Source organism: Triturus cristatus, chromosome 1_2 (assembly GCF_964204655.1).
Source record: "Triturus cristatus chromosome 1_2, aTriCri1.1, whole genome shotgun sequence".
NCBI classification, from domain to species: Eukaryota; Metazoa; Chordata; class Amphibia; order Caudata; family Salamandridae; genus Triturus; species Triturus cristatus.
Window position 1 is genome coordinate 833,516,025 of NC_140580.1, and position 25,752 is coordinate 833,541,776.

A 25,752-nucleotide genomic window follows, 5' to 3' on the forward strand; every position below is an offset into this window, starting at 1 on the left:
ATGCACTAGCATATTACAGCCTCACACTGCTGCGGCACTGCCACAGGATCAGGGATCCCTGGCAGTTGCTGCAGTCCTGTGGCGGTCCCACCACGGTAGTTGTAATACGGCGGGTCGACTGCAGTCTGGCGGTCCTGGGACACACACCACAGGTTTGGCAGTCCCATGGACAGCTGAACTTGAATTAGTCCGAAGGTTAAAACTTTCACAGGGATGACCTCCTAGATGTATATGACCCACTTCACCCTGAGGCCTCCGGTTGGGGGCAGAGGGGGTACCTAAGGGACCCCGTGTAAAACCATGCGCTGTGTGGCAAGCACAATAGGGTGAGCAAATTTGCTGTCATAAGAATGCTTGGGTTCATTCCAGGGTGAACTCATCTGCGAAAGGTGGAAAACACCCACAACACTCTAGTTTTATAGGTATTCACCAAAGTTTTGCAGATTGTTTAAAACCAAGAAAATAATCGGAGCTGCACTTCTATTAAGTGCAAGAGGAAACGGTTCTCAGAATCGGAGTCGAGGGAGACACACACCCAGAGTTGGTGGGTTTAAAAAAAAACAATTACAAAGTGAAAATCACTTGAACATGACACTTCCAAATGTAGACATTTTTTCCATATATATAAATGGTAATACTACTGAGTAACCCTCCTAGGCTACAACCAAAACAATTTTTGAAGTATATTACTGGCATGCTTTGTAAATTCCAGGTAAGTCAAAATGTAGGCATAAGCCTTCTCGTGTAACTTCCCTTTCTGTCATTTGTGAATCAATTGCAAAGTTATTAATTCATTAATGAATATTGCAATTTGGTGGACTTAACACAAGAATCTGCCCTCTCCTAGAGTGACTCTGTGTAATGCTAGGCGTGGAGATTGTACTCTTCACTCTCCCTTAGAGACTTATTCAGTGGGAGGTGATGGGCCACTTTGTACAGGTATGGAGACTTCATTTTTTATAGCTAGAAGCAGTCCCTATAGAGAAACATTTGACCCTGAAAATAAAGACTGAGTTCGAATTCTTGAATTATGTCCTCGCAGGGAAGGGTCTAAGCACATTGGCAGTGCTGGAGAAACTTGCAAAGTCTCTGTCATGACAAGTTTCTATACGAAAAGTTGGGGTCAGCTACTGAGTGTTCATTTGTTTCATCTTCTTGCTGACACTTTCTTTTTTCTGGTTGTCTTTGTACAGGGAATCAAGCCCGATGATGAGACTTCATATGACTCAGGTTTGGGATTTATGTGTTTGTTTAATTTCTGCCCCACTCTATGCCAATGCACCGTAGAGCAATATGATTATAAAGTGATGCAAATGTAGTTACTCTAAATGCTTTGATAAATATTTATTGAATGAGTTAAAATGGGCAATAGCACATTTTAGAAAACTATGCAACAACGTAGATTAGCATGAATTGAGCGGAAGGATACAGGCATAAATGTTTACCTAGTGGAGAGAGACAATCACAATGGAGGGCACCAGAACTTTACATATCGCTGTAACAAAAAAACCTTAGCACAAAAATTGACAACCAAAATATCGACTAGGTAAAAAATTATATAGGTTAAGTGTAGGTTTACTTCACATCTCTCTACTTAAAAGATAGACATATATATCTATTCAATGTATGTAGATGTGGAAATCAGACTAGTAAACAAATTCTTGCCTATATATACTTGCCTTTAGATATTTTGGTAATCAATATTTTTGCTGTGATATTTTGGCAGCGTGTTATTAAAAGTCTATAGTCTGATGTACAACCAAATCACAAAGAATGGGGGAGGAAAGTAAAGGAAGAGACGCGAGTGGACAAAGTTAGGGAAATAATTGGGTTTGTTTCATGGGTTTTAAGAGTAAATAAAGAAAATATCTGATTTCAGAGGTTTAGGTGTTGATCTAATGTGGTTTGTTAGCGTGACATACATTACAAAAAGAGCCCAGGAGAGACGAGTAAATTACTCTGTTATCTTTGTGAAAAAGTAACTTGATGAAGGAGGTTGTGTAGAACCTATATTCTTGAACACTTTAATATGAATGTCATTCACAAAGTCTTTTATTCACTGTCATCACAGAGATCGTATCACATCTGACCTTGTTTTTCTTACATTTTATTTTCCTACATGCCCAATCCCACCCTGTTGCTATCCTCTTCCTCCTCTTAACACCTCTACCTGTGAGTTCCCCATCTCCTTACTCCCCTTGCTCTGCTCCACGCCCTTCACATTTTTGGTACATATTTCCAATTCCTTTACTTTTTGATTTAATGAAAGCAAATATCAAGGACAAAATATTGAATCCAAAATGTTAAACAGTAAGTATAGATTTCTTATGCCAGACTCCACATATATATACCATGACAATATATATAGCTTCAAGGTACATATATGTGGAGCTAAGAATAGCAAATCTATACTGCCTCTATATGCACTTTCCTTTCCATATTTTGGTCTTCAATAGTTTGTCTGCTATATTTTTGTACCATGACATTCTTAGCCTCAATATTCAGAAGTACAATCTTATTATTACTATTATCGTTATTATATCTTAGATTATTTGTGCATATGAGGCAATTTAAATACATGCAATTGCAATCGATAATAACCTGCTGTTAACCAGCTATAAGTATTGAGCAGCTGTTTTCTGTGCAATACTATAAAGAGACGATATTAAGAAAATCCAGTTTTAGGAGGGTTGAAAGGAAAAAGAGGTGATAAGAAAAGAGGGATCGGGAGGATGGGGAAATAACGGCAGGTTCCTTAGTAGTGCAACTTAGGGCAATAAGTGTTTCTAGGCGGTTAATGTAAGTATATGCTACTGTTTAAGCATTTGCTGATGTATTTTAAGTCCGAGTGCCTAAGTGTGCAGGCACATCCAACTGCAATTCGAGACAAAACAAATTACAAACGGGGAATAAATGTATACAGGAGTCAGATAGGCCAAGAGCATGAAATTACAAAGGATTGCTTTTGAGGTTGGAAGATGGGTAACTCCATCACAAACGTGTTGGATTCACCATCTGGCCTGTTATAAGTACCATATTATATAATGCACTTGTAATAAGGTAGACAGATTATCTGTCACTTTTGCAAGGGAGTAGCCTGTCTGCCAAACCCTAAATAAGGCCATTCTTAATGTTACCTTGGTATGATGATGGGTAAGGCAAAATTAATTCTACCAAAGCTAGTTGGATGCTGTTACCGCTTCCTTCTACTACATTGTTATTGTCTCAATAGCTGTAGCTAACATAGTGCCTTATAGTTCAATTAATACCACCAAATGCACCTTTTTATGCCTAGCAGAAATTATTTCTTGCAAGTGTACAGGAATTTACAAGTGTGAATTTCTCTGCCCTGAGAATGGATAAGTCTGCACTCGTAAGTCCGACTGCCAAGGGTGGGAAGTAGGCATTTCAGGGAGTGGTTTACCATGGACGTTTGGGATCGGCCACAAAAATATACATTAATACGCATTCTCAAACTGCGAATTGTCCCCTTTCCACCATGGAAATGGTCAGAGATTTACTCCAGCAAAGGGCTGGAGTAACTTCCTTCTAAGGGTGGGAAGGGGACTAGATCACCCTACATTTGGAGGGGGTTTATGTCAAGAGGAAATAATGGTTTCCTCGTGGAGAAAAAAAAGGAAACGTGTCTTTGCACAGAGGACTCCATTTACCCAGCACAAACTTCTCAGCTGTGGAGGACTCCATACTGGGGAAAACCAGAGCCCTTGGGAATTGTCACATGACATTCCTAGAAGCAAGCAAGGATACCTATGCTTAGCTCAGGTTTCCAGGCATACATTTGGAAATGTTTGAGTGTTACAAATTGTAGATGTAAATCTACAGGTGCAGATTTATTACTTTTTCATGAATAAAACCCATAATCTCCTTAAGTTTTGTTTGGCTAAGGGATAGATCTTTGATCATCACAGTTATCACATCTTCAGCATTTGTCTCCAGTAAGGAGGCAGACTCATGAACATCTTTTGGGTGTCAATAAGCATGATGTGCCAAGAAGACTAGAGTTTGGGTTCAAAATGTTCTTTGCTGTTGCTTAAGTTAGTGTGGAAATATTAAATGTGACTTCCCTAAAGTCCAACACTTTTACTATTGTTGCTTCGGTTGGAGAAAGGATAGTAAATATGATCCTCTGATAGCTCTGAGGAATGCCCCTGGCGGGTTCTCTGGCACTTATAGTGGGCAGAAACATGTCAGCAAAATAAAGGATGGAGGGGTCATTGTACCCTAATAAAGCCGGTGATCTAATGATCCAATTGTAATCATACCTAAGGTACCACTAAATAAAGGATATACCTGCAGTATACCTTAAGGCATTTTTAATTAGGAACTGGATCAATGCTTTATCCAGATAACTAATATATATTAAAAACTCCCTCATATACTGAGGTTGAATCCACTATTGTAGCATTATCTTAGCAGGGTGGGATAAGGTGGCCAATGATAAAGCATGCCACATTAAATGGGTGAGTCCACCTCATCCAAATATATTTATACCCAATGGGGGTCTTGCATCTAGGATAAATAACTAGGGCTAGGGAAATTCACCTCCTACAAACAATATACACACCACACCAGTTAGGTTTAGCTGTCTGTTTGGGAGGGAGTGTGGGGTTTAGTCCTCATTTTCTCTCAAAGTATATTAATGGAATAGTAAATATGACACCAATATCCCACCCCCAAAATTGTCCAACATATACCCTACTGTTCCTTAGATTAGATTGGGAATAGTAAATCTGTCTACCCCTTTTCCAGTGCCCTCAAAGTCCAAATCTTTCCCTATTGCTTCTTAGGTTTGTGTGGGGATAGTAAATCTGACCCCTCCAAAGTCCAACATATTCCCTTCTATTGCATAGGTTGAGGTGGGAAGAGTAAATCTGACCCCTCCAAAGCCCGATATTTCCCCTGCTGTTGCTTAGGTTGGATTGGGAATAGTAAATCTGTCCACCCCTTTTCCAGTGCCCTCAAAGTCCAAAGCTTTCCCTATTGCTTCTTAGGTTTGTGTGGGGATAGTAAATCTGACCCCTCCAAAGTCCAACATATTCCCTTCTATTGCATAGGTTGAGGTGGGAAGAGTAAATCTGACCCCTCCAAAGCCCAATATTTCCTCTGCTGTTGTTGAGGTTGGAGTGGGAATAGTAAATTTGGCTCCTCCAAAGTTCAACATTTCCCTACCGTTGCTTGGGGTGGAATGGGTATAGTAAATCTGACACCTCTAAAATCCAGCACATTCACCAAGTTGCTTAGGTTAGAGTAGGAATAGTAAATCTGACCTCTTCAAAGGTCAATGCTTTGCCAATGTTGTTTGGGTTGGAGAGGCAATAGTAAATCCAACCTGCCCAAAGAGCAACACTTTCCCCATTGCTGCTTAGGTTGTAGTAGGGATAATAATTCTTACCAAGCAAAATGATGATGGATTCAACCCAGATCGGTGAGTGTCTGAAAAGTTTCATCACTCCGTCCATCATCTCCTTGTGTTTGATTTGTTCACCCTAAGTTGGCAGGGTATGTCCAGACTTGGGTTTCTTGCTCACTTTGCCACTGGATTCAAGCTAGCCTGGCTGATGAAGGGTGTTACCCAGAAACCAGTCTCAGGATGCTTGTTTCCGATTCAGGGAACACCTGGCTTGGCAGTTCGGGCTGGACTGTTCCCATGAGGCACAGGGTCAACACTGATTTGCATATAGCTGGGTCTGAACTGAGGTGGCGAAGTGAGCTAAAGAATGATGATGGATTCAACCCAGATCTGCGACCGGGGTGAGTGTCTGAAAAGTTTCAGTGCTCCGTCCATCATCTCCTTGTGTTTGCGTAATAATTCTTACCCCTCCTAAGTCCAAAGCTTTCCCTACTGTTCATTAGGTTGGAGTGGGTATAGTAAATCTGAATCCTTCAAAGTCCACCATTTCCCCACTGTTGCATAGGTTGGAGTAGGAATCTTAAAAAAGTATTCCTCCGAGTTTTAACATGTACGTGAAATGTTTTTTATTTTGAGGTTGGAATGTTAATTTTGCTTTATTTATGTTTTTGTCTTCATTTTTTATTTTAATGGAGTCTAATTAGCTGCCTGATATTTATTTCATATTTTGCTATGTTTATTAAATTGAACTTAGAATTGTAGAAATGTATAATTTTTTGTTAAAGTTTCATCTGTATTCATTAATATTTGCAGATTTTGTGGTTATGTTTTTATTATCATTTTTTTCTACTATTTTTTTGTTTTATTTTTATACATTTCGCGTGATTTTTATTTTATTGCCCCTGTGTTCTTAACATCATCAGTATATGTAAAGGTGATATTTAGGGGCACAATATGTTGCCCACAGTATCACTATATTTTTTTTGACAGTGTTATGTCATAGATTCGACTAAGCCGATGTCTCAGAGCAGTTCCTCTTTTTCTGCTGATGATCTTTCTGTTTTGTTTGAGTGCCTCTCTTTTTTTCCATTGGGCAGTTTAGTTTCATATTTGAAAAAAAGGATGCGGTGGAAGGTTGCCTCTATTAGTTTCACCCTTAGAGGTGTCTGGATGATTTATAGAGATTATAGAGGATGGCGAAAAGCCTTGCTGTAACTTAAATGCCTGCTTTGAAAATTCTGGAAGTTGACCCCTTGTTTCATTGGCAGCCAATAATTTGTTTAGGGCGATGCATGGTTGTGTTTTTTTACCATAAAATCGCTGCAGAATTCTGTTCAAGTCATTATTACATTTTTATGGGATGATGGAGGGAGCAGTGACAGTTGAAACAAGATTATGGGTTTTTCCATCATTTCAATGTTATGAAGGAGACCTCCACCAAGACAGTATCAAAGGTTTAAATTTCTCTACTGCAACAACGATATTCTCAAACAATAATTTGAGGATGTATTGTAGGGTTTTAACAAGGTACAATTTGAAGTGAATGCACAACTATTTGAGTGATGTGGCATTCCCGATTTAGGCCAACATTAGAAATGTTCTCCTTGTAGCAAGATAGGTTGACTGGAGTGAGTGATTCCAGACCTATCTTGCGAGAAAGCTATACATGCTTCAATGCTCTACTGAAATACTTTGAGCCAAATTCATTGAGAATGTAGCACACACTGTATTTCAGAAGAAATTTGCTTTGAGAGAGTTTGGTGGTTGTGTTACCAGTGGGATAGTGGTTGGGATAGGGCTATTAAGTAGTGTAAATGTATGATCAGCGAGCAGAGATGCTACAATGCCCTGGAGCCCCACATTTAACCTATTTTACGGTTTAGGACTGCATACAATAATGCTAACAATGTTCACTTTTGAGAGTATCATCCATGCTTCCACTGGCACACATAACAAACCCTAAATACCGCTAATATAACAACATGCACTCCAAAACTTCCATTTTAGTTGAATTCACACATGAGAAAAGGTTTGCCTTACTGACTCATCCCTACCCCATGTCACTAACTAGGATGAACTGCTGCGAAGAACAGCTGGAAAAAAAATATTTGCGGGGGTCATAAGGTTAGAGGAAGTGTCAACAGCACACCCACCCCAAGATAACCCCAAAGAAATTGGCAGCAAATCCCAGTTAGAGGTCACAGAGGAGGTGAAGGGACATGGGAACCTGGTGAAGTAAGATGGTATGCACAGACTGGGGGTCTACAGAAGGTAGGTCTTGACACAGGCAAGCACTGGCAATAGCATGCCTGTGTCTTCGAAAGTGCTGGTCCACAGGGACAGTCTACAAAACAACACACTTGATCATACCCTAACCACAGCCCCAAATGGAGCTTCACTAATTCTGCATACACAGGAAACTGGTGGCATTACTCCCAGAATAAGCAGAAAAACACATGCACCAGTCAATGTTCGCATAAAAGAGGTAAAGTTTGAACGAGTCCTATTTGGTAGTCAGGAAAAGTGACTGTGTCCTACATATATAGTAAAGGTACAATTCTTGGTGTCAGAGCTAGGATAGACTTCCTAAAATGAACATGTTGGAAAGAGTGATGGATGTGATCAGTAAAATATTATTTCTTTCCCAGCAGCTGTCAATCCTTCTAGAGAGATTCCTGTGCATTCCCTCAGGGACTAAGTCGATGAGGAGATAAGTAGCATCACCTCAAGGTGATAGTGTTAGGGATGTCTAAAGCAGGATGTCATGAGAACATGCGGACAACTGCGGAGGAAAGAGGAGACCGCTAGAGAGAAGTGTCTTCTCTTTGACCCCCATAGGCTTTGGAGTCCGACACACCCCACCCCCAGAGTCTTCCCGATCGGGGAGGAGGGGACATCGTGACAAAAAGTCAGCGTTTTAGTTTTGGGAACCCTTGCGATGGAGGACGTCAAAGGTGAAAGGTTGGAGAGAAAGGAACCATCTCATGACATGAGGGTTGTTTCACTTGTTTCTACACATCCACACAAGAGGGGCGTGGTCCGTATAGAGGGTGAACCGACGCCCTTCCACATAATACCTCAGTTTTTCTATGGCCCACTTAATGGCGAAACATTCCTTCTCGATGATGGGGTAAGGTTCCTCTCGAGGGAAGAGTCTCCGGCTGATGAAAAGCACGGGGCGTTCGAGACCGTCCTTTGTAATCTGGGACAGAACAGCCTCGATGCCAACATCCGAGGCATCAGTTTGTAGAATGAAAGGGCAGTTGTGGTCAGGGGAAACAAGCACGGGTCCTTGAGTGATGGCGTCTTTTAACCTTTGGAATGCCGTTAAGGCGGCGGGTGGGGGTTGTATCAGGAAACGGTTGGGAACCCCCTTCTTGAGGAGGTCCGAGAGAGGGGCAGCTATCTCCGCATACAGGTGAACGAATCTTCGATAGTAGCCCAGGAGACCCAAAGAGGCCCTGACCTCCTTTTTGGTAGTGGGAAAAGGGACTTGAGCGATTGTTTTGATTTTTTCTTGTTGAGGTTCAATGCAACCGTTTCCTAACAGATACCCCAGATACCTCACCTTAGAAAACCCCATCCTAGATTTACGGGAGTTTATGTGTAAACCTGCCTTCTGTAATGCCAGACACATTCGCTGGCAATGTTGTAAGTGCTCTTCCCAGGAAGAGCTAAAGGTGATAATATCATCCAGATAAGCAGAGGAGAACGACCTGAGCGGTTGTAACACTTTATTCATCAGGCGTTGAAATGTCGCTGGGGCACCGTGGAGTCCAAAAGGCAAGACAGTGAACTCAAAAAGACCATCTTGGGTGATAAAGGCGGTCTTCTCTTGGTCACACTTGCGTAATGGGTCCTGCCAATATCCCTTCGTCAGGTCAAGAGTGGAAATATACTGTGCGTCTCCTAGCTGTTCTATCAGTTCATCCACCCGAGGCAGGGGGTAGGCATCTAGCCTGGAGATTGTGTTGACCTGGCGAAAGTCGATACAAAACCTGATACTACCATCAGGATTAGGTACTAGAATGATGGGGGAGGACCAATTGCTATGGGACGGCTGTATCACTCCCATTTCTACCATGTTTTTGATTTCAGTGGATACAGCCTCCCTTCGTCCTGCGGGTATCCGGTAAGGCCGTAGCCGAATTGTTTGGCCGGGAGGGGTGTCTATGTGGTGCTCGACCAAAGTGGTGCGTCCAGGGTGGTCTGAAAAAAGTGATGCAAAAGGCACCAGTGTCTCTAATAGGGTGTCCTTTTGTTTGGTTGTTAGCTCTTCGTTTACTATTAGGTGCTCTAGGGTGGTTGGGTGGGATGTTTGAGGGACAACCAGATGGTTAGCGGAGGGAGGAGGGCCTATCCACTTTTTCAAGAGATTGATGTGATAGGTCTGGGTGCGATGTGGTGTGACCTGCAATCGATAGGTGGTGCTTCCTATTGTCTCTACAACCCGGTACGGGCCTTTCCACTCGTTTTTAGCTTTACCCAGACCCACTGGTAACAACACCAAGGCACAAACACCTCTTCTGAGGGACCTCCACTTCTTTCCCTTATCGTATTGCTGCTTGTGTTGGTGCTGCGCCTTCTCGAGGTTTGTCATGGCTAGTTCCCTTAGTTTACCCAGGTGGTTTTTTAATTCCTGGGTGTACTCGAGAACCTCGCTAGTGTCAGTAGTGTCTTTTTCCCAGGCCTCCCTTGTCATCTCCAACAGGGTCCTGGGTTGCCTTCCATACAACAGTTCAAACGAAGAGCAACCCAGACTGCTTTGTACCTGTCCGCGAATGACAAAAAGGGCCAAGGGTAGAAGTCGATCCCAGTGTTTCCCTTCGCCTGACAACATCTTTTTTAACGTCCGTTTCAAGGTCCCTTTATACCTCTCGACCAGGCCGTCGGTTTGGGGATGATAGACTGATGTACGCAACTGTTGAACGTCTAACATCTTACAAACCTGGGTCATTAGCCTAGAGACAAAAGGGGTCCCTTGGTCGGTTAGTATCTGACGTGGGAAGCCTACACGCAAAAAATACTCTAAGAGTTTGTCGGCAATATTGGTTGTGGTAGGGGACTTTAGTGGGAAGGCTTCCAGAAACCGTGTACAATAATCAACCAGTACCAGGACATACTGATAGCCTTTACTGGAGGCAAGGATCCAATCAGATCCATACCCACCCGTTCAAAAGGTTTGCCTATGATGGGGAGGGGTTGGAGAGGAACACCAGGGGGTTTATATGGATTGTTCCTCTGACATATCGAACATTCCTGGCAGTATCGTTTTATGTGTGCGTATATGCTGGGCCAGTAGAAATAGCTTAACAACGTCTGGGTGGTTTTTAGGGTTCCTGTGTGTCCCGCTAAGAGGTGGGGGTGTGCGAAAAAACATATTTGTTCCCGGAATTGCTTTGGTACCAGGAGCTGGGGTTCTTCTCGTGCACTCCCTACACGATATATCAAGCCATTGTTTATCAGAAAGCAAGGATACCTGAGTTGGTTGGGGTCTTGTGGCAAGCGAGCCTGCTGCCAAGGTAGGATCGTTAAGTTGTGCCCAACGGAAACCTTTGTCCCCCTCCCATGGCTCTTGGGTTAAGAGGGCTCTGGGGATATTTTCAGTCGCTTTATAAGCCTCAGGAGACTGGTCTCAGACTTTTGTTAACAACAAGTAAAGGAACCAGGGGTTATCTGTACCCAAAATGAGCTCCTCAGGAAGGGACGGGAGAACCCCGACATTCACTCTGGAGACTGATCCGTCCGGGCATTGAAGGGGCAAGTTGGCAGTGGGATAGGCTTTTACATCCCCATGGATACACCGTATAAAGACCCTTTTTCCCTGAAGCAGCTGTCCTGGTTGTACCAAATCCCCCCTGACTACTGATTGTCTACACCCTGAATCAAGGAGGGCGGTAACAGGATTATAGTTCAAGTAAAGACTCACATAAAAGCAGGTCCCCATTTCTTCTGTGTACAGCAGGGGACGGGGTATATAACTGACGTCCATCGGTTCTTTCGTCCGCTTTTTCGGACATGTACGGGAGATGTGTCCCCAGTCCCCACACTCAAAACACTGGGGTCCTCGGTTCATGGGTGTCTCGTATCTGGGTTGTCTTGCTCAGTCGGGCTTCTTGATAGGGCGAAGCGGTTTTCGAGGAGCAGGCAGGGATCTCGCCGGTTTCCCAGTCTCCCAAGAGGACCCCCTGGCCTGAGCCCGAGAAAAAGAGGCGGCCATCTCGACAGCCTGTTCGGGGCTTAAATTGTTATGTTAGCGAAGCCAGCGTTGGGTGGGGTATGGCAATGCTTCAATAAACTGTTCTAGGTATTTGGCATGCATGACCTGTTCTTTCATGTTTGTCTCAGGCTTGAGCCACAAATCTGCAGCTATCTTTAGCTTAAAGTAAAGGGTCTTTGCTGAGTCTCCAGGAGCCCCCCTCTCTTTCCGAAACCGTAGCCGATAGGTCTTAGCGCCGAGGCCGAGGTGGTCAAGGATTTCTGACTTGACCTCTTCATAGGGGGTGACCCCAGCAGGATTGGCATCACCCGTCAGGAGCAGCGCAAGAAAAAAACGGCCATTTGGCCACAGGCCAGCCAGACGCCCTTGCTGCCCTTTCAAAATTCATCAGGAAAGCGTCAGGATCTTCTCCAGCCACATATTTCTGAAGTGCAACGGTGGGGACAGAATCCATGGTTTTCATAGATTTTTGACCAGCAGAGGAATGAGCCGCCTCCTCCCCAACCCGTAGTATTGCATCCATTTGTCCCTTCATGAGGTCCTTAAACATTTCGCGATCCACCTGCGCGGTTGTGAGTTGCCTCTCCACAATCCACTCCAGTTTTTTTTGGCCCTCAACCATGTGTTGAATCAAGTTCTCCATTTTGGGCTCCCAATGGAAGGTAGGGACCGGGCAGAAACACCACGTGTCATGAGAAGCGAATAGAAGTCTCAGAGAATACGATATGTTTAACTGGTTTCTCTTTATTTCGTATTTTAAGGACAGTTCGAGGAGCGCTTTGTATCCCTTGGTTGTAGTCTTCAGGGCTCGTCTCCTTCTAGTCAAAACACGCCACCACGTCTTTAGGGCACAGGACTCCCGGATGGCTCAAAAGAAAACAAAAGAAAGAGGCACTTGTTAGTGCAAGCGTTGAGGTCACTGTGAGGGGAAGGAGTGAGGGGCACATCACCTCCTACAAAACAGAGTGCGGGATGGGGAAGCCGTCACCAGGGAATATCAGGAAATTAGGACGGAGTATACGTGTGGCCGGTCTCCGTTGACTATAGACCTGCCACCGTGTGTTCACCTTCCTTTTGCTCTGAGGCCGACAAGCCCACCCGACACCCGGATCCCCGAAGGCGTGTACGCACCTGTTGAAGCCACGACCCTCCTAGGCCGTGGCGGGGCGGTGTGTCCTCCTTGTGGTCCCGGGGCTCATTCGGCAGGCACTCATCTGACCCTCCTCTCTTTGGAAGCACCGGCTCTCATCCTTTGGATTCGTAGGGGATCCTGCTGAAGGCGCTCTCTCCCTTCCGGTCGTCGACACAGCCTCTCTCTCGTCCTCGCAGGTGATATGGCCCTCCGGGATTGGTCCGTCCGCCCTCCATGAGGCGTGTCCTGTTTCCGCAGCGGAATCCTTAAAGGGCCAGATACTTTCATACCCTCGGGTTCTCTCGGCCTCGGGTCCCGGCAACTGCGGAGGAAAGAGGAGACCGCGAGAGAGAAGTGTCTTCTCTTTGACCGCCATAGGCTCTGGAGTCCGACACAGGACTAAGCATGGAAGACCTAAGCTTATTATGAACACTAGAAAACAAAAACCAGTTCCCTTTCTATAAGAAGGGCTCTGAGATTAAGTTTACGAACAAGGTTGGGCTGAAAACTTAGAATTGCAACACAATCTACTCTACAGCATATTGTCAATGATAAATAAATAACTATATTTTGTATATTTCAATTAACTTACAATATTTTAAATATTTATAATAATGTATTTAATATATAAACACAGAATACATTATTTCTAATTATTCCTTGAAATATATTAAAAAATAACTATATATATTTATGCATTATTTATAACTAAAACAACATTTAATATATAAAATATATATATAAGTATGTATATATTCGTACATGCATATATATATAAATTATATTAAACGATGAGTCAACTTAATAAACAATTGAAACATCAAAGAAACTGCCAATGAAATTGAACTTAAAACAAAATAACTCATGCAAAACTTTACTAATAATATTACCTGTTCAAAAAGACACAAAAGTGTACTTTAATTTGCAGCAAAAATGCCAAAACTTGAGGAAAGTGACATACTGCTGTATTCAACACATATCTGAGGAAGAATCAAACTTCAAGTAACACAAACTAAATTATTAATAACTAGATAATGTAAATGGTTAACTTTAAACAAATAGTATTGAAATGCTTTTTATTTAGATATCCCTAACATAGGAAACAAGAATGGAGCAAAGCCGAAACACAAAACGAAAATAAGAAATTCACCTTTCTAAACTACAACTCAACAAGTACATTTTAGCAAGTAATTATTTAGAACTTAGCTCAAAATAAACCAAACCCCAGTAAAAAATAAAGCTAGCATAAAATTAACCCTATAACTTGAGAAAGCTATGTTTTAATTAAGTAATGCTAAAAAACTTTTTTAAAATAGATAAAAATCAAGAACCAATCCCATACCTTTCCAAAAAAAGACCTCAGCAATCAAACATTCCTACAAAATAAAATAAACATCAAATCTGTAAGCATAAAATGTAAAAAACTGTAACGCACATATAATTCTAGTGCTACATAAAAATATGATTTTTTCAAACATTTAATTAACATAACTCTAAAATCCACAGATATAATGGCAGGAACAGCTACTTACAACACATCTCAAAAAGCAAAACTGTTATTCTCCCATATGGAATATACTTATAGTCTAGAGAGCGCAAGCTCAGACAATATATATTGCAAAAAGACAAAGTATTATTCAAATTCTTGGTATGGGAGGGCTACTGCTAGGAGCGATGTAGAATTGAGTGTTACAAACCATATTCACCTGCCAAACGTGACAGAATAAGTTAGGAATGTTTTACAAAACCTCAGGGAGGCAAGGGCTCATTTCCAAGAAACTACAACATCTATTTTAATAAAATCATACCAAAGGTTCCTGACTACAGTGCAAGACAACTCCTGGATATCCCAAATTTGAAAAGACTGAGAAAATGAACAGAAAAACTGCAACTGAAACCCCTGTGACTCCTAAAGAAATTCAAAAACATAAATATCCCTGAAACACTACCTACAACAAATAACAAGTAAACCTTCCTTCTGTATGACAGCACTAACAATGGCAAAAAACAATAATTTATGCAACAGAAAACAACTTGCTAAAATTACGATAAATTAGCACATGAATGGCATATTTAAATTGTGCTGTCCACCTTTTACACAGGTCTACACCATACACATGGATACTACAATACAAACATACCTTTATGCAATATAGGGGCTGATTACGATCCAGTTTGGAAAGCCTTCCGAACGAATTGGTTCCGGAATACTTTCCGGATGACTCAGATCAGGGGAGTCCGATCGATGGATTTGGATGCTTCAGGATACAATTTGGTCGGACTCCAATTGACTTCAATGGGAGCCTGTGTTCTGACTGAATACACAGGCTCCCATTGAAGAAAGGGGTGGCTGGGGAAAAACGTGCACCAAGGGGGGGCCTGCTACAGGCCCCCAGAGAGAGATTCCAACAACCGTTTTATACTGGGCAAATCGAATCAGAACGGCTGTCCAAATCGGTCATCGTAATCGCTTGCTCGAAATCGAGTCCATAGAGCTTTACGATTCGGCTCCGAAAGGCTCGACCTGTCCGAATGCCTTTAGGGACTGATTTGGATAGCCCTTACAGTTTCCCGGCATCATGATCAGTTGTTCGTAACTGTGTACGATTCTGTCAGAAACAAGGGTTCCAAATCGGATTCGGCAAGCCTGAATCTGATTTGGAACCCTTCGAAACGAGATCATCATTGACCCCATAATGTGAGATTTTTAGTCTGCTTATGGCCCCACTGTCCTCAACCTGATATAGACCAGGAAATCTCACTGGTCACAATTTCCGAAATATATAGCAAACGAATGCAGGAAAATATTCTTCGACCTCAATAAATCTTATAAAGAATAATTTATTATTCTATTAATTTGATAAAGCAGATAAGTGCACATCAACCAATACAAATTTTTTCATTGATTTTATAACAACAACCAATTGATGATATGTATGTGTGTCAGAACACACAGGGGCTGGTTATGAGTTTGTCACAGTTGCACCGGCTCTCCACCGGCACAGCTGCACCAAACTCACGCAAGTACTGCCTACCGTATTATGAGTTGAACTCCTGTGCGGCGGACGGTCCTTTGCTTTTTACATGGCAGTGCCTGAAAAACAGGCACCGCAATGGGAATGGCAAAAGAGTTCCAGCACGGCATGGATGGTGGCGTCCATGTCATGCTGGAACTTTGGGGGAATACAGTCAGGGGGCACATGTTGTGCCCCCTGAATATATTCCCATGGTAGGTGGGGCAATGGGGCCCCCTTTGTTTCTTCACTGCCAGCCTTTTCACAGCGGTGCTCCCCCCATGAATTAGCTTGTGGTGGCAGAACTTGTAATATGTTCAGCTGGACTGCGCCAGACCCGCTGAGAATATTATATTGTGGCACATGGTGATGACTGTTCCCTGGTGGAGCCAGGGGTTGTCCATCACTACGACTTTCAAAGTCGTAATGCAGCATACGGTGGACGGCCACCGCAAGTCGTATGGTGATCAGAAGACCGCCAGACTCAAAATCAGGCCCACTGTCTTTTAATTGGCAGTGTCAGCTATCCATTTCAAAGTTGGCAGTCAATTATGGTATTTATACCCAGTTTCGATGTGAGCAGCCTGATACCCAATTTCCGTGTAAGCAGCCATTTCTTTAGGGCCAAAAAGTATTGAAAGTATCTCAAAGCTCTCTGTCAAGGGTTAGATTAACTATTCCCGCACCAATATGAGCTATGGTGGGGAAGGGTGTGTAAGAGAAGTAGATCTACTATTCCCATTCCAATCTAAGCTACATTGGGGAAAGTGATGGGCATTGAAGGGGCTAGATTTACTAATCCCACTGCAATCCAAACTGCATCGGAGAAGGTGTTGGGCTTTAATGGACGCTGATTTACTATCCCCACACCAATCTAACCTACACTGAGGAGAATGTTGAACTTTAACAGTTTACATTTATTGTTCGCAATGCATTTAAACTACATTGTGGAAACCACTTGATATTGACGGGGTTAGATTCACTGTTAACACTCCAGCTTAAGCTACATTATATTCCCTTTCCTATATAACCTACTTTGTGGAAGGTGTTGGACTTTAACTGGGGTAGATTCCGATTGCTTCCTTGGGGAAAGTATTGGATATTAAAGGGGTTACACTTACTATTCCCAATACAATTGAAGCCACATTAGGGAAAGCATTAGACTTAAATGGGTGTATAAAACCTATATCTTATCTAATTAAACCATAAACTAATCAAAGTGTAATTTTGAAAACCTTTAAATAATCCCTTATTTAATTGTATTATAACAAAAAGAAAAGAAAACCTCTATAACTATCTAAATAAAATAATAAAGTAACTCTACAAAAATAAAATAATAAAAAATTAAAAAGTAAAACAAATACAAATAAATAAATCAAAATGTAACGATTTTTTTAAAACATATAAACACTAACTTAATCCTCATTTTTAATAATAAAAATCAACATTAGAAATAACCAAAATGTCCATAAACAAAAATGTAATTTTGTTTCTTTTTTATTAATTCTTTTAAAAATAAACATAAGGTAAAAATATTCTAGCAAATGTTAAAATAAAAACAATATATTTTTTGTTTATTTTATTATTATATTTCAAATAAATATTTATTATTATATACTTTATACATAATGTATAAAAATATATATTTATGTTGAATGAAAACTTTTTTTGAAAATACATTGCAATTAAAACCATCATATTTACCAAACAGATGTTTTTTAAATTCTTATAAAAATGTCCAAATAATTTCTAAAACTCTCCCCACAAAATTTTAATAGATGAAAAACTTACATTAACAAACTCCATTAATACATAAAAAAGTAAATACAATATAAATAAATGAATACATTCTAAAAATATTTCCCCCCCAAAAATGTACATATGAAAATAAAATCAATCACCCACTCATAAAATAAGCAAATATTTGAATACTACAATAATATTAAAAAAAATAACATAAAGCAATTACACACAATGGTATTTTTAACTAAAAAACAATATTATTCCCTATGATATTTGTGATGAGAATTTTTTTATGTCATAAAGGCGACAATATTATGGTAAAATTATATTTCTAAAATGTTATACTAGTCAAACACTGTCTGCATATGACGTAAAGATTTTCAGCTGCAGTACAAAGAAGATACATTACTCGATCCAAACCAAGCAATTTAAATCAGTTAATGATATATTATATTTTTATCTTATTGCTACTCATGACTACAGGAACAAATACTCCAAATTACATATTATTCCATAGGTATTTCCAGTAATAATATATGCAGAAACAGTGACCTATGTTGACTCGTGCATATACATGCAGCATCAGTAACAAAAAGTTCCTTCCACTGATGGAAAATAATGGGCAATCAAATTAGGAAAAGCATAGTAGTTGGCATAGATAATGTATGGCAGAAACAGGGCACAATTATCCATGGGAATTGAAATGATCAGAAAAAGCAGCAAGTTAGGTAGCATCCTCACATGTATTAACAGATGTCTTGTAAAATTACTTCGAGCCAGTTTGAATATATTTCGAGGTCCTGAAAGGTCTTCATATTTTCAAAAAACAACCTATCTAACAGATGGCTTTTCCAATTCTCTACCATGAGGGCCAGCAATTCAGATTCTCAAAAATTAAGCATGTGACCGTATTTTGTCAATTTGTGTGAATCGAACATCTGCTCCCTCCCAATTTGCATAAAGGTATGTTTAACATATTTGATCTGCTTTGCAAAGGTTGAACCTGTTTAAACACACCAGCCCGAATTGCTCCTGCACGCCCAACATCGATTTGTTTAAATTGATATCTATAATACTAAAGGAGCTAATGTAATTATCTTGTAAATAAGTAATGTATGCTTCTTCACCTGTAAAAGTGGGTACGGATTAAGGTAAATCAAGACGTCTTCTAATAAATGTGTTCACCTCTGCTTGTAATGTAGATGTGTACGTATATCTTGATTGCCCCGCTCCATGAACAGCTGTGGGAATACTTATTAAGTGAACTGAAGAATTTTCTGGAGCACAATGGGTCCATGTACTGTCATGAGCAAGAGTTCTAAACGCGACTGATTGTTATCAGAAGCAAAGCGCTCAGTGAATTTTTGCATTATCAGGAGCAGAGCTTTGAGTGAATCTGGGTATAGTCGGAAACAGAATACGACAAAGTGAAATTCCAGGGCATAACAACTCACAACCTCATGCATTTTCAAGCAAATGTTTACCAGCATCACTCAATACAATTCTGTATGAGATTTGCTTTAAAACAAAAGGCTGAAAAAGGAACTCTTCCATGCAGCAGGAGCATTCCCCCATTTGTCACGTAGAGCTGAGATCATCTAAAACATATATCATTTCTTGGCAACACAGTGCTCTTCTCTTGTAATGTCTGAAAGGGGTTCTAGTACTGAACTTCCAGGAGATTATAAGGCCAAAAAGCGACCATTGTTTTCCCCCACTACTTCTCAGGCAATGGCAGACAAACACAAATCTCTGACTCTTGATGTCCTGTTTATAATGAGCAGGATACCTAGCTGCAGGGACCGGGCAAATTTAACTGGACTGAATTAGGGAACTTTGTTCATCTGTGCAATAGCCAAACTAAGCAGGCCTAATTAAAAATATTCACACCACTAAAGCACAACTAAGTGAATGAGTAGGAGTTAGGAGTAGGCTTTAACTTAATCTTGGCATTATTGGAAACTGAGATCTTAGGGGCCCATTAGGATGGCAGTCGGAAAATCTCCCCGACCGCCATGGTAGCGGGAAAAGACTGCGGCATAATCGCGGCGGTCGGATTCTGGTGATTAACATTGCGACGGTCGCTGCTGTCAGCAGCACTGCCGCGATGTCAAAAAGAGCATGTTCTGCATATCCCTGCACTGCGTGGCAGGCACTGCACAGTGCCTGCCACCTTGTACAGGGACATGTGGGGGGTACCATGGGTACCCCCCCGTGCACCCACACCCCCCAACACATTGAGGGCCCGCAATGGGCCCCCGGAACATGTCTCTGCATGCCTTTCCATGGCAGTTCCACCGCAGCGGAAAGGCTGGCTACTGCCGGCATCATAATCGTGCCGGCGGTGCTTGGCCCTGATGTGCAATAATTGTAGCGGTCCAGCTCCTCCCACCAGGCAAGAGGGCGGACTGCAACCGGCAGAAAAGTGGTGGGCGGAAAACCACACTGCGGCGGTCAAGACCGCGATGCTAATCGGACCAGCAGTTTTCCGGGTTTCGATGGCGGGCGGATGGCTGCCGCCGGTCCGGCGGTTGCAACGCTGGACTGGCCGCCCGCCCGCCATCCTAATAGACCCCTAAGTGAGTATGGCTATTGTTGTGAGAAGACTGCCGTGGAAGTCAACATATCATCAGAAGCAGAGCCCTCAGTGAGTTTGTGCGGACTGACAAGAACAAGCTCTGAGAGGCACTAGTCAGTATCAGAAGCAAAAATCTGATTGAGTTGCAGGTCCAGATTCACATAGAGCTGAGCTGTATGTGAATCTGGATATTGTCAGATGCTGAGCCCTAAGTCTCATTACTGTCAGATCTTTGATGCACACAGTTCTAAGCAAGACTGGTTCAGAATATAATGCCAGTGCAAATTAAAACTGACAATTTCCACCCTTTCAAAACATATCAGAATGCCAGATTGTTGATGTATTGATGGTGTCCTTTCCTCCGAAAAGACACTTCCTTATCTCGAACTATATTGTTTATGGGCTTATTCCTCTGTGAAATGCAATACTAAAAATGTATGTCTTGCTTCCTTAATAGGGAAATGTTGTGAGCTGTCCTTTAAATGAAGAGGTTGTCAGTATTCTTCTTCTCTGACATTGTTATAACATGTTCTTCCTTCTTCTTGTTTCCTTGCAGTCCCTTGCCTTCTTCTTACTGGCTGTCTGCTGTGCAGGTAGGTGGTCCACATTCCTTCATCTACTTAGGTATTTAAGGAAGTCCTGGTCTGTCATGCTTACCACACTGTGCAAGTAAGAGCAAACATGTTGTACCTCAAGGAGACTCATACTAAGGAGAAAATTGAAGCAAGGGTGTAAGACAGAGTAAGTGTAGTGGCATTTCAAGGCTGCTACGGGTCCGGGTCCTAATGCAAGCAATGAAAATGCAAATGCCCCCTCCTGGTTGGGATGTAAAAGACAGCATTTAATGGGGTAAGATTGACCCCCCCCCCCAGGCCTGTGTTTCAAAGTTACTGTACCAACGCGTGCGATGTAAGTGGGATGAAGGTGCGTAGGTCTTACAAAAGACTCAAATTAAATTAATTGTAGTAACAGTGAAGAAGCAAGAAATATCCCACTTCTAGCAGGAACCTCATTACGCGTGCCCCAGTGCAAGAGAGGTGTTAATTCCACACCCCTGAAGTTGAATACCGCGAATACCATCAGCATCCAAGGTTGCAAAATTAAAGGGAGTTCAAGACTGAACCATGAGGTTCACTTAGTAATGAGGACCTACTTCGTGGAATCAGTAATTCTCGTTCTGATTCTTGTAAGAGTTTCTCATTCTCTTCCATAATTTACCCCAGAGACTTCGACTGCTTTCCAAATAAAAATCTAAAGGCAATGTATGAAAAGTCTGCAGAATTTTTGTAATTCCCGTTGGGACTGGTAACTCTTTTTAAAAAAAAAAAAACTTTATATAACGAGAGATGCCAGCATCCATAAATGCACAGCATCATAAAGAAGCCAATGACTGCCTCTTAATAATTCTTAGAATATCATGGACACTTCCATCTAATATTTCAAACCCGCAAGAAGGTAACCAAGTATGGTAGAGGGCCTAGACGAAATAGAATGACAGTGTCTGGTCTTAAGAGAAAAATGCTAATTCTCTGAGATCTAATAGCATTTGGGGATACCCAACTTATAATAATGCCTGAAGCAGCACACATTGGATCTACATTGTGATACATGAATTTGCTTTGCACTTATTCCTACCCAGAAACATTAGATAACTTGACCTATACTAGTGGTATTATTCAGATTAGCAAGGGACAAGTTGTATGACATATTTGATGCAAAGACAATTGTAGGCCACAGCGGGTCAACAAAAACTCCTGCCTAAATTTGGGGCAGCTGGATGCTGGTGTCCACATGTTGGTAGAGTGGATCCTGGGGCACCCAATTGTTTATTAATATCTACAGAAGCAAGAGATGGACAATGCCCAATGCTCTAAATATATGCTTTGCATTGTAGTGGTGTGAATGACACAGCAAGAAAGGGGCTCATTGGTGTGCCAGTCCACTCTATTTAGAGATCCCCAGCTCCCTGACAGGTATTTGTGCACTGTGACGGGAGTTGTCCGTGTGGCAGTTCTCCCGCACAGAATGACCGAGCAGGCACTATGTTTAAAGTGCCTGCTAGACAAACATTTTTGTTTAGGGAAACTAAATTCTCAAAGGCAGAGTTTGTTTTCTCCAAACAAAAAACAAATGTGCTCGACATGCAGAGCGTTTTCTCCCTACACGACAATTCCTTTCTACATTTTCCCTGCCTGTGGTCGCCATGTCTCACATGGCAAACAAGGGCAGGAAAATTCATTGACAGTCACCGTATCCTCAGTAGGGTGGGGCAACTGTAATTGGGACCCGATAGTCCTTATTGGATGGGCCGCCGGGTCAGAAGTTCACATTGGCAGAGCCTCTGCTGTGCAAACCTAGGGGCAAATGTATAAAAAAGTGGCGGAGCGCAGGTCAGCTCCAAAATTCCTAACAATTGCGCTCCGTCACTTTGGAAACGCAGAGATTCGCTGTATTTACAATAATATGGTGCAACCCTGTGTTTCTCCCTGCGCTGTTGTTAAATTCAGCTGTCTAACACCAACGCAGGCACCCTTGAACTGTAGTGCAAGGGTGCCTGTGTTGAGGAAATTATTTTTTATGTGCCAGAAGGTGGCCATTCCTGCACATAAACAATCCAGAATGGCTAGCTGTAACTTCTATGTGTGCTCCATTGTGCAGCACACATAATAGTTACAAATCGTCATTTTTTAAATGTTTGGGTATATGCAAGAAAGGACACCTTCCTGCATATCAAGAATCATTCATGGCAGTTTGCTGTTTCTATGTGTGCTGCACCAGGCAGCATACATAGAAACAGCAAAAACAAGGAGCAATAAAGCATTTCTGCTCTTTTGGCCATGTTAAGACTAGGTTTTCCCTGGTCTTAATTTTGGCGCAGCCTCCAACTTACACCACCCTTGTAAATAGGGGGCAGTGTCAAAATCAATGGGTGTTGCGGCTGAACACCCACCACTACCCCTATCGCACGCCTCTTTCACGCTAAGTGTTGCGTAAAAGGGGGCCTTATTTACAAGGCGGCATTAAGCCACGTTAAGTGGCTTAACGCCGCCTTGTAAATAAGGTGAAGTGTTAATCGCCACAGGAACGTCACTAAAAGTGACATTCCAGTGGCGATAGGGGCTTGTAAATATGCTCCCTGGTTCTTCCCCAACTATAAATAAAGACGGAGAACTGCAAGTTTGGTGTGGGAGGAACACCACTGATTTACAGCAGGCCTCCATCTCTTCAAAACTCTAAATGCGACTGATAGACCAAAACGTCTTCTAAATTCCTTACCTGGTCCATTGTTTAAGATTCAGTTTATTGCAATGAGTACATAAAGAAGAACCATTAAGCCTCACTCATAAAATCCCAGTACATTCATTTTAATAATGAAACGTCATGAAAAGTCATAAACCATACATTGTACCACTAGAGTACAGTTAGTATGGAGTATTGATATCTAAAACAAAATTGGACACACTGAGCAATATCATATCAGAAAATGAACGACAAACTGAGATACCTATTCACAACATGACACTTTGATCAGTTTAGATAAATGTCCCGGTCCATCAGTGAAACCCTGATCATTAGACTTAACATTGCAATTGACAGTATGCATGCTGAGAGACGCTTGATCTATCAGACTACTAAGGAGGTCATATAGACTCTTGCGTGAGGCCAGCCAGGTGGACATGAGATGCTGCCCTCAAGTCTCCCACACCTCCACTTCCCTGCAAGAGAGGACTACCTGCCATATTTAGAAAACATCTCCCGCTCTATTTTGTGACAGTCATTTGTTTGTGAAACAAACTTTCAAAGTATGAGTTTGTTTCAAAAACACAAAAAACAATGGGTGTGATGCACAGGAAGATTTCCTCCTGCACCTAGGAGCCATTGTTTTTTTTCCCTGTTCTAGAGCGCCAGGAGGAGCAGAGCAGGCGATATCAATAGCAGTAGCCCCACCCTAAATAGGGCAGAGTGACTGCTACAGGGTCCGAGCGGCCCTGTGGTGGGTAGGCCACCAGGCCAAGGGTTTCTCATGGTGCAACTCAGCAGCTCCCCCGCTCCAAATGAGGCGAGGCCAGTGGTGGCTCCTCCGCTACGGTGCAGGACCGTCCTCCCACTGCTTTTCAGCAGTGTAAGGACAAATAAAATGATAATAACTCAATGTTATTATCATTTTTTTTTCTTGTTGTAGGCACGGCAGCTTTGCAAGGTGGGTCTGCTCTGCTGACAGAGCAGGGCAGGGGAAGAGTGGGTTTCACTCCCTAAGTGTACATGAATTTTTGGCTGGCCAGCCAAACATTCATTCGCACTTAGCATGATCTCCAACCAGAACATGCTTTGCAGCGTTGTGATTGGCTTAGGGGAGCCTGGGTTCTTCCTGGGTGCTTCCCGTTCCGACTGGAGTGAGGTGTGGAGAGATGCGACGAGAAGGACGCGACAGGCAAGGAAGTAAGTTTCATTTAACTTTTTATTTACCTCCTCTCACCCACCTCACCACCCCCACCTCTGCGCCACCGCCGATCCCTGCCGGCCCACTGGGCGGGGCAACAGCGACTTCGACTGGGTAGGCATTTTGCCAGTTTATGGCAGAGCTCTTTCTACACCAAACTCTAAATGAGCCCCTAAGTATGCCTAGTCATAACACTATCCTCCACTCCCAAGCCACAATTGATTTTTCATGATAAATATGATCTTCCTATGTACCACTAAAAAGATCGCTTCTACCTCTCATTTCAAATCTATGCGAAGTGTCTCTTGAAATGTAATGTTTTCTCATAAACACAGATAAATGGCAATCTGTTGTTTAAGCAGGGGATTATTATAGATATTATCTTTCTATGAATTGCCCGCAGATACTAAGACTACGATGTACTAGCGAGAAAAACATAGTACTCGTGCTACAAAATGTTATTCACAAACGTAGGGCCAGAGACTTCGGCATCTCCTGTCGTTTCTATCCGAAGGTCTCTGCCACAGTAGCCGATAGCTCCACACATGGAGGCATATTTTTTAGTATCAAATACGGGAATGACAAGAGGGGTTGGCTGTAAAATGAGGAATACCTACCATTAAATGGTAGGGTTTAGGGACATTTAAGGAGGGGTTTAGGAAAGGACATGCTAAAACAAATAGACAACCACAATAGAGTATTACCTATCTATTCACAAGCCATACTTTAAAGCCCAGGTGTCAAAAGAGGATCAAAAGTACTCTAGCCCAGACTTGAAGTAAGTCAAGAACCACACATAGCCAGTCATTGGTAATAAAAAACACTTCCATAGAATAGAACATAATGAAGGTAGAGAAATGAAATAACACCCTACAGGAACTAATGTTAAACTAACACAATTATTTGGACATTTAATCTATCTATGTATTATCTATCTGTCTATCTATCTAGCTATATAAATGTGTGTGTGCATACGTGAGTGCATATATATATATATATATATATAATATATATATATATTATATATATATATATATTATCTACTGGCGGTCGCCAGTAGATAGTTATAGTTACAACCTAGTTTCCATAGGAAATCTCAAAATTCTATTTTGAATAAATTTGGCGCCGGTTGACGAATCCTCGCGAAATTTTCAAAACAAATGGGGCGCTCCGTTCAGCTCTTACCCTGAAAGTCTCGGGGTGATTCGTCAAGCGGGGGCCGAGAAAAAGGGGGGGTCCCAAAACGCGTTTTC

At 42.0% G+C, this 25,752-nt stretch overlaps 1 protein-coding gene across 4 annotated transcripts in view; it reads left to right on the forward strand.

Annotated features, from left to right (window-relative positions):
• Positions 1-25,752, forward strand: part of LOC146868100 (mucin-5B-like) — a 153,382-nt gene that overhangs the window by 51,659 nt on the left and 75,971 nt on the right. For all 4 annotated transcript variants that reach the window (XM_085608932.1, XM_085608931.1, XM_085608930.1 and 1 more), the window contains exons 2-3: positions 1,194-1,230; positions 20,615-20,651. In XM_085608932.1, coding sequence (XP_085465058.1) covers positions 1,207-1,230; positions 20,615-20,651 — 61 coding nt within the window. In that variant the 5' untranslated portion in view covers positions 1,194-1,206. The remainder of the gene's footprint in view (positions 1-1,193; positions 1,231-20,614; positions 20,652-25,752) is intronic.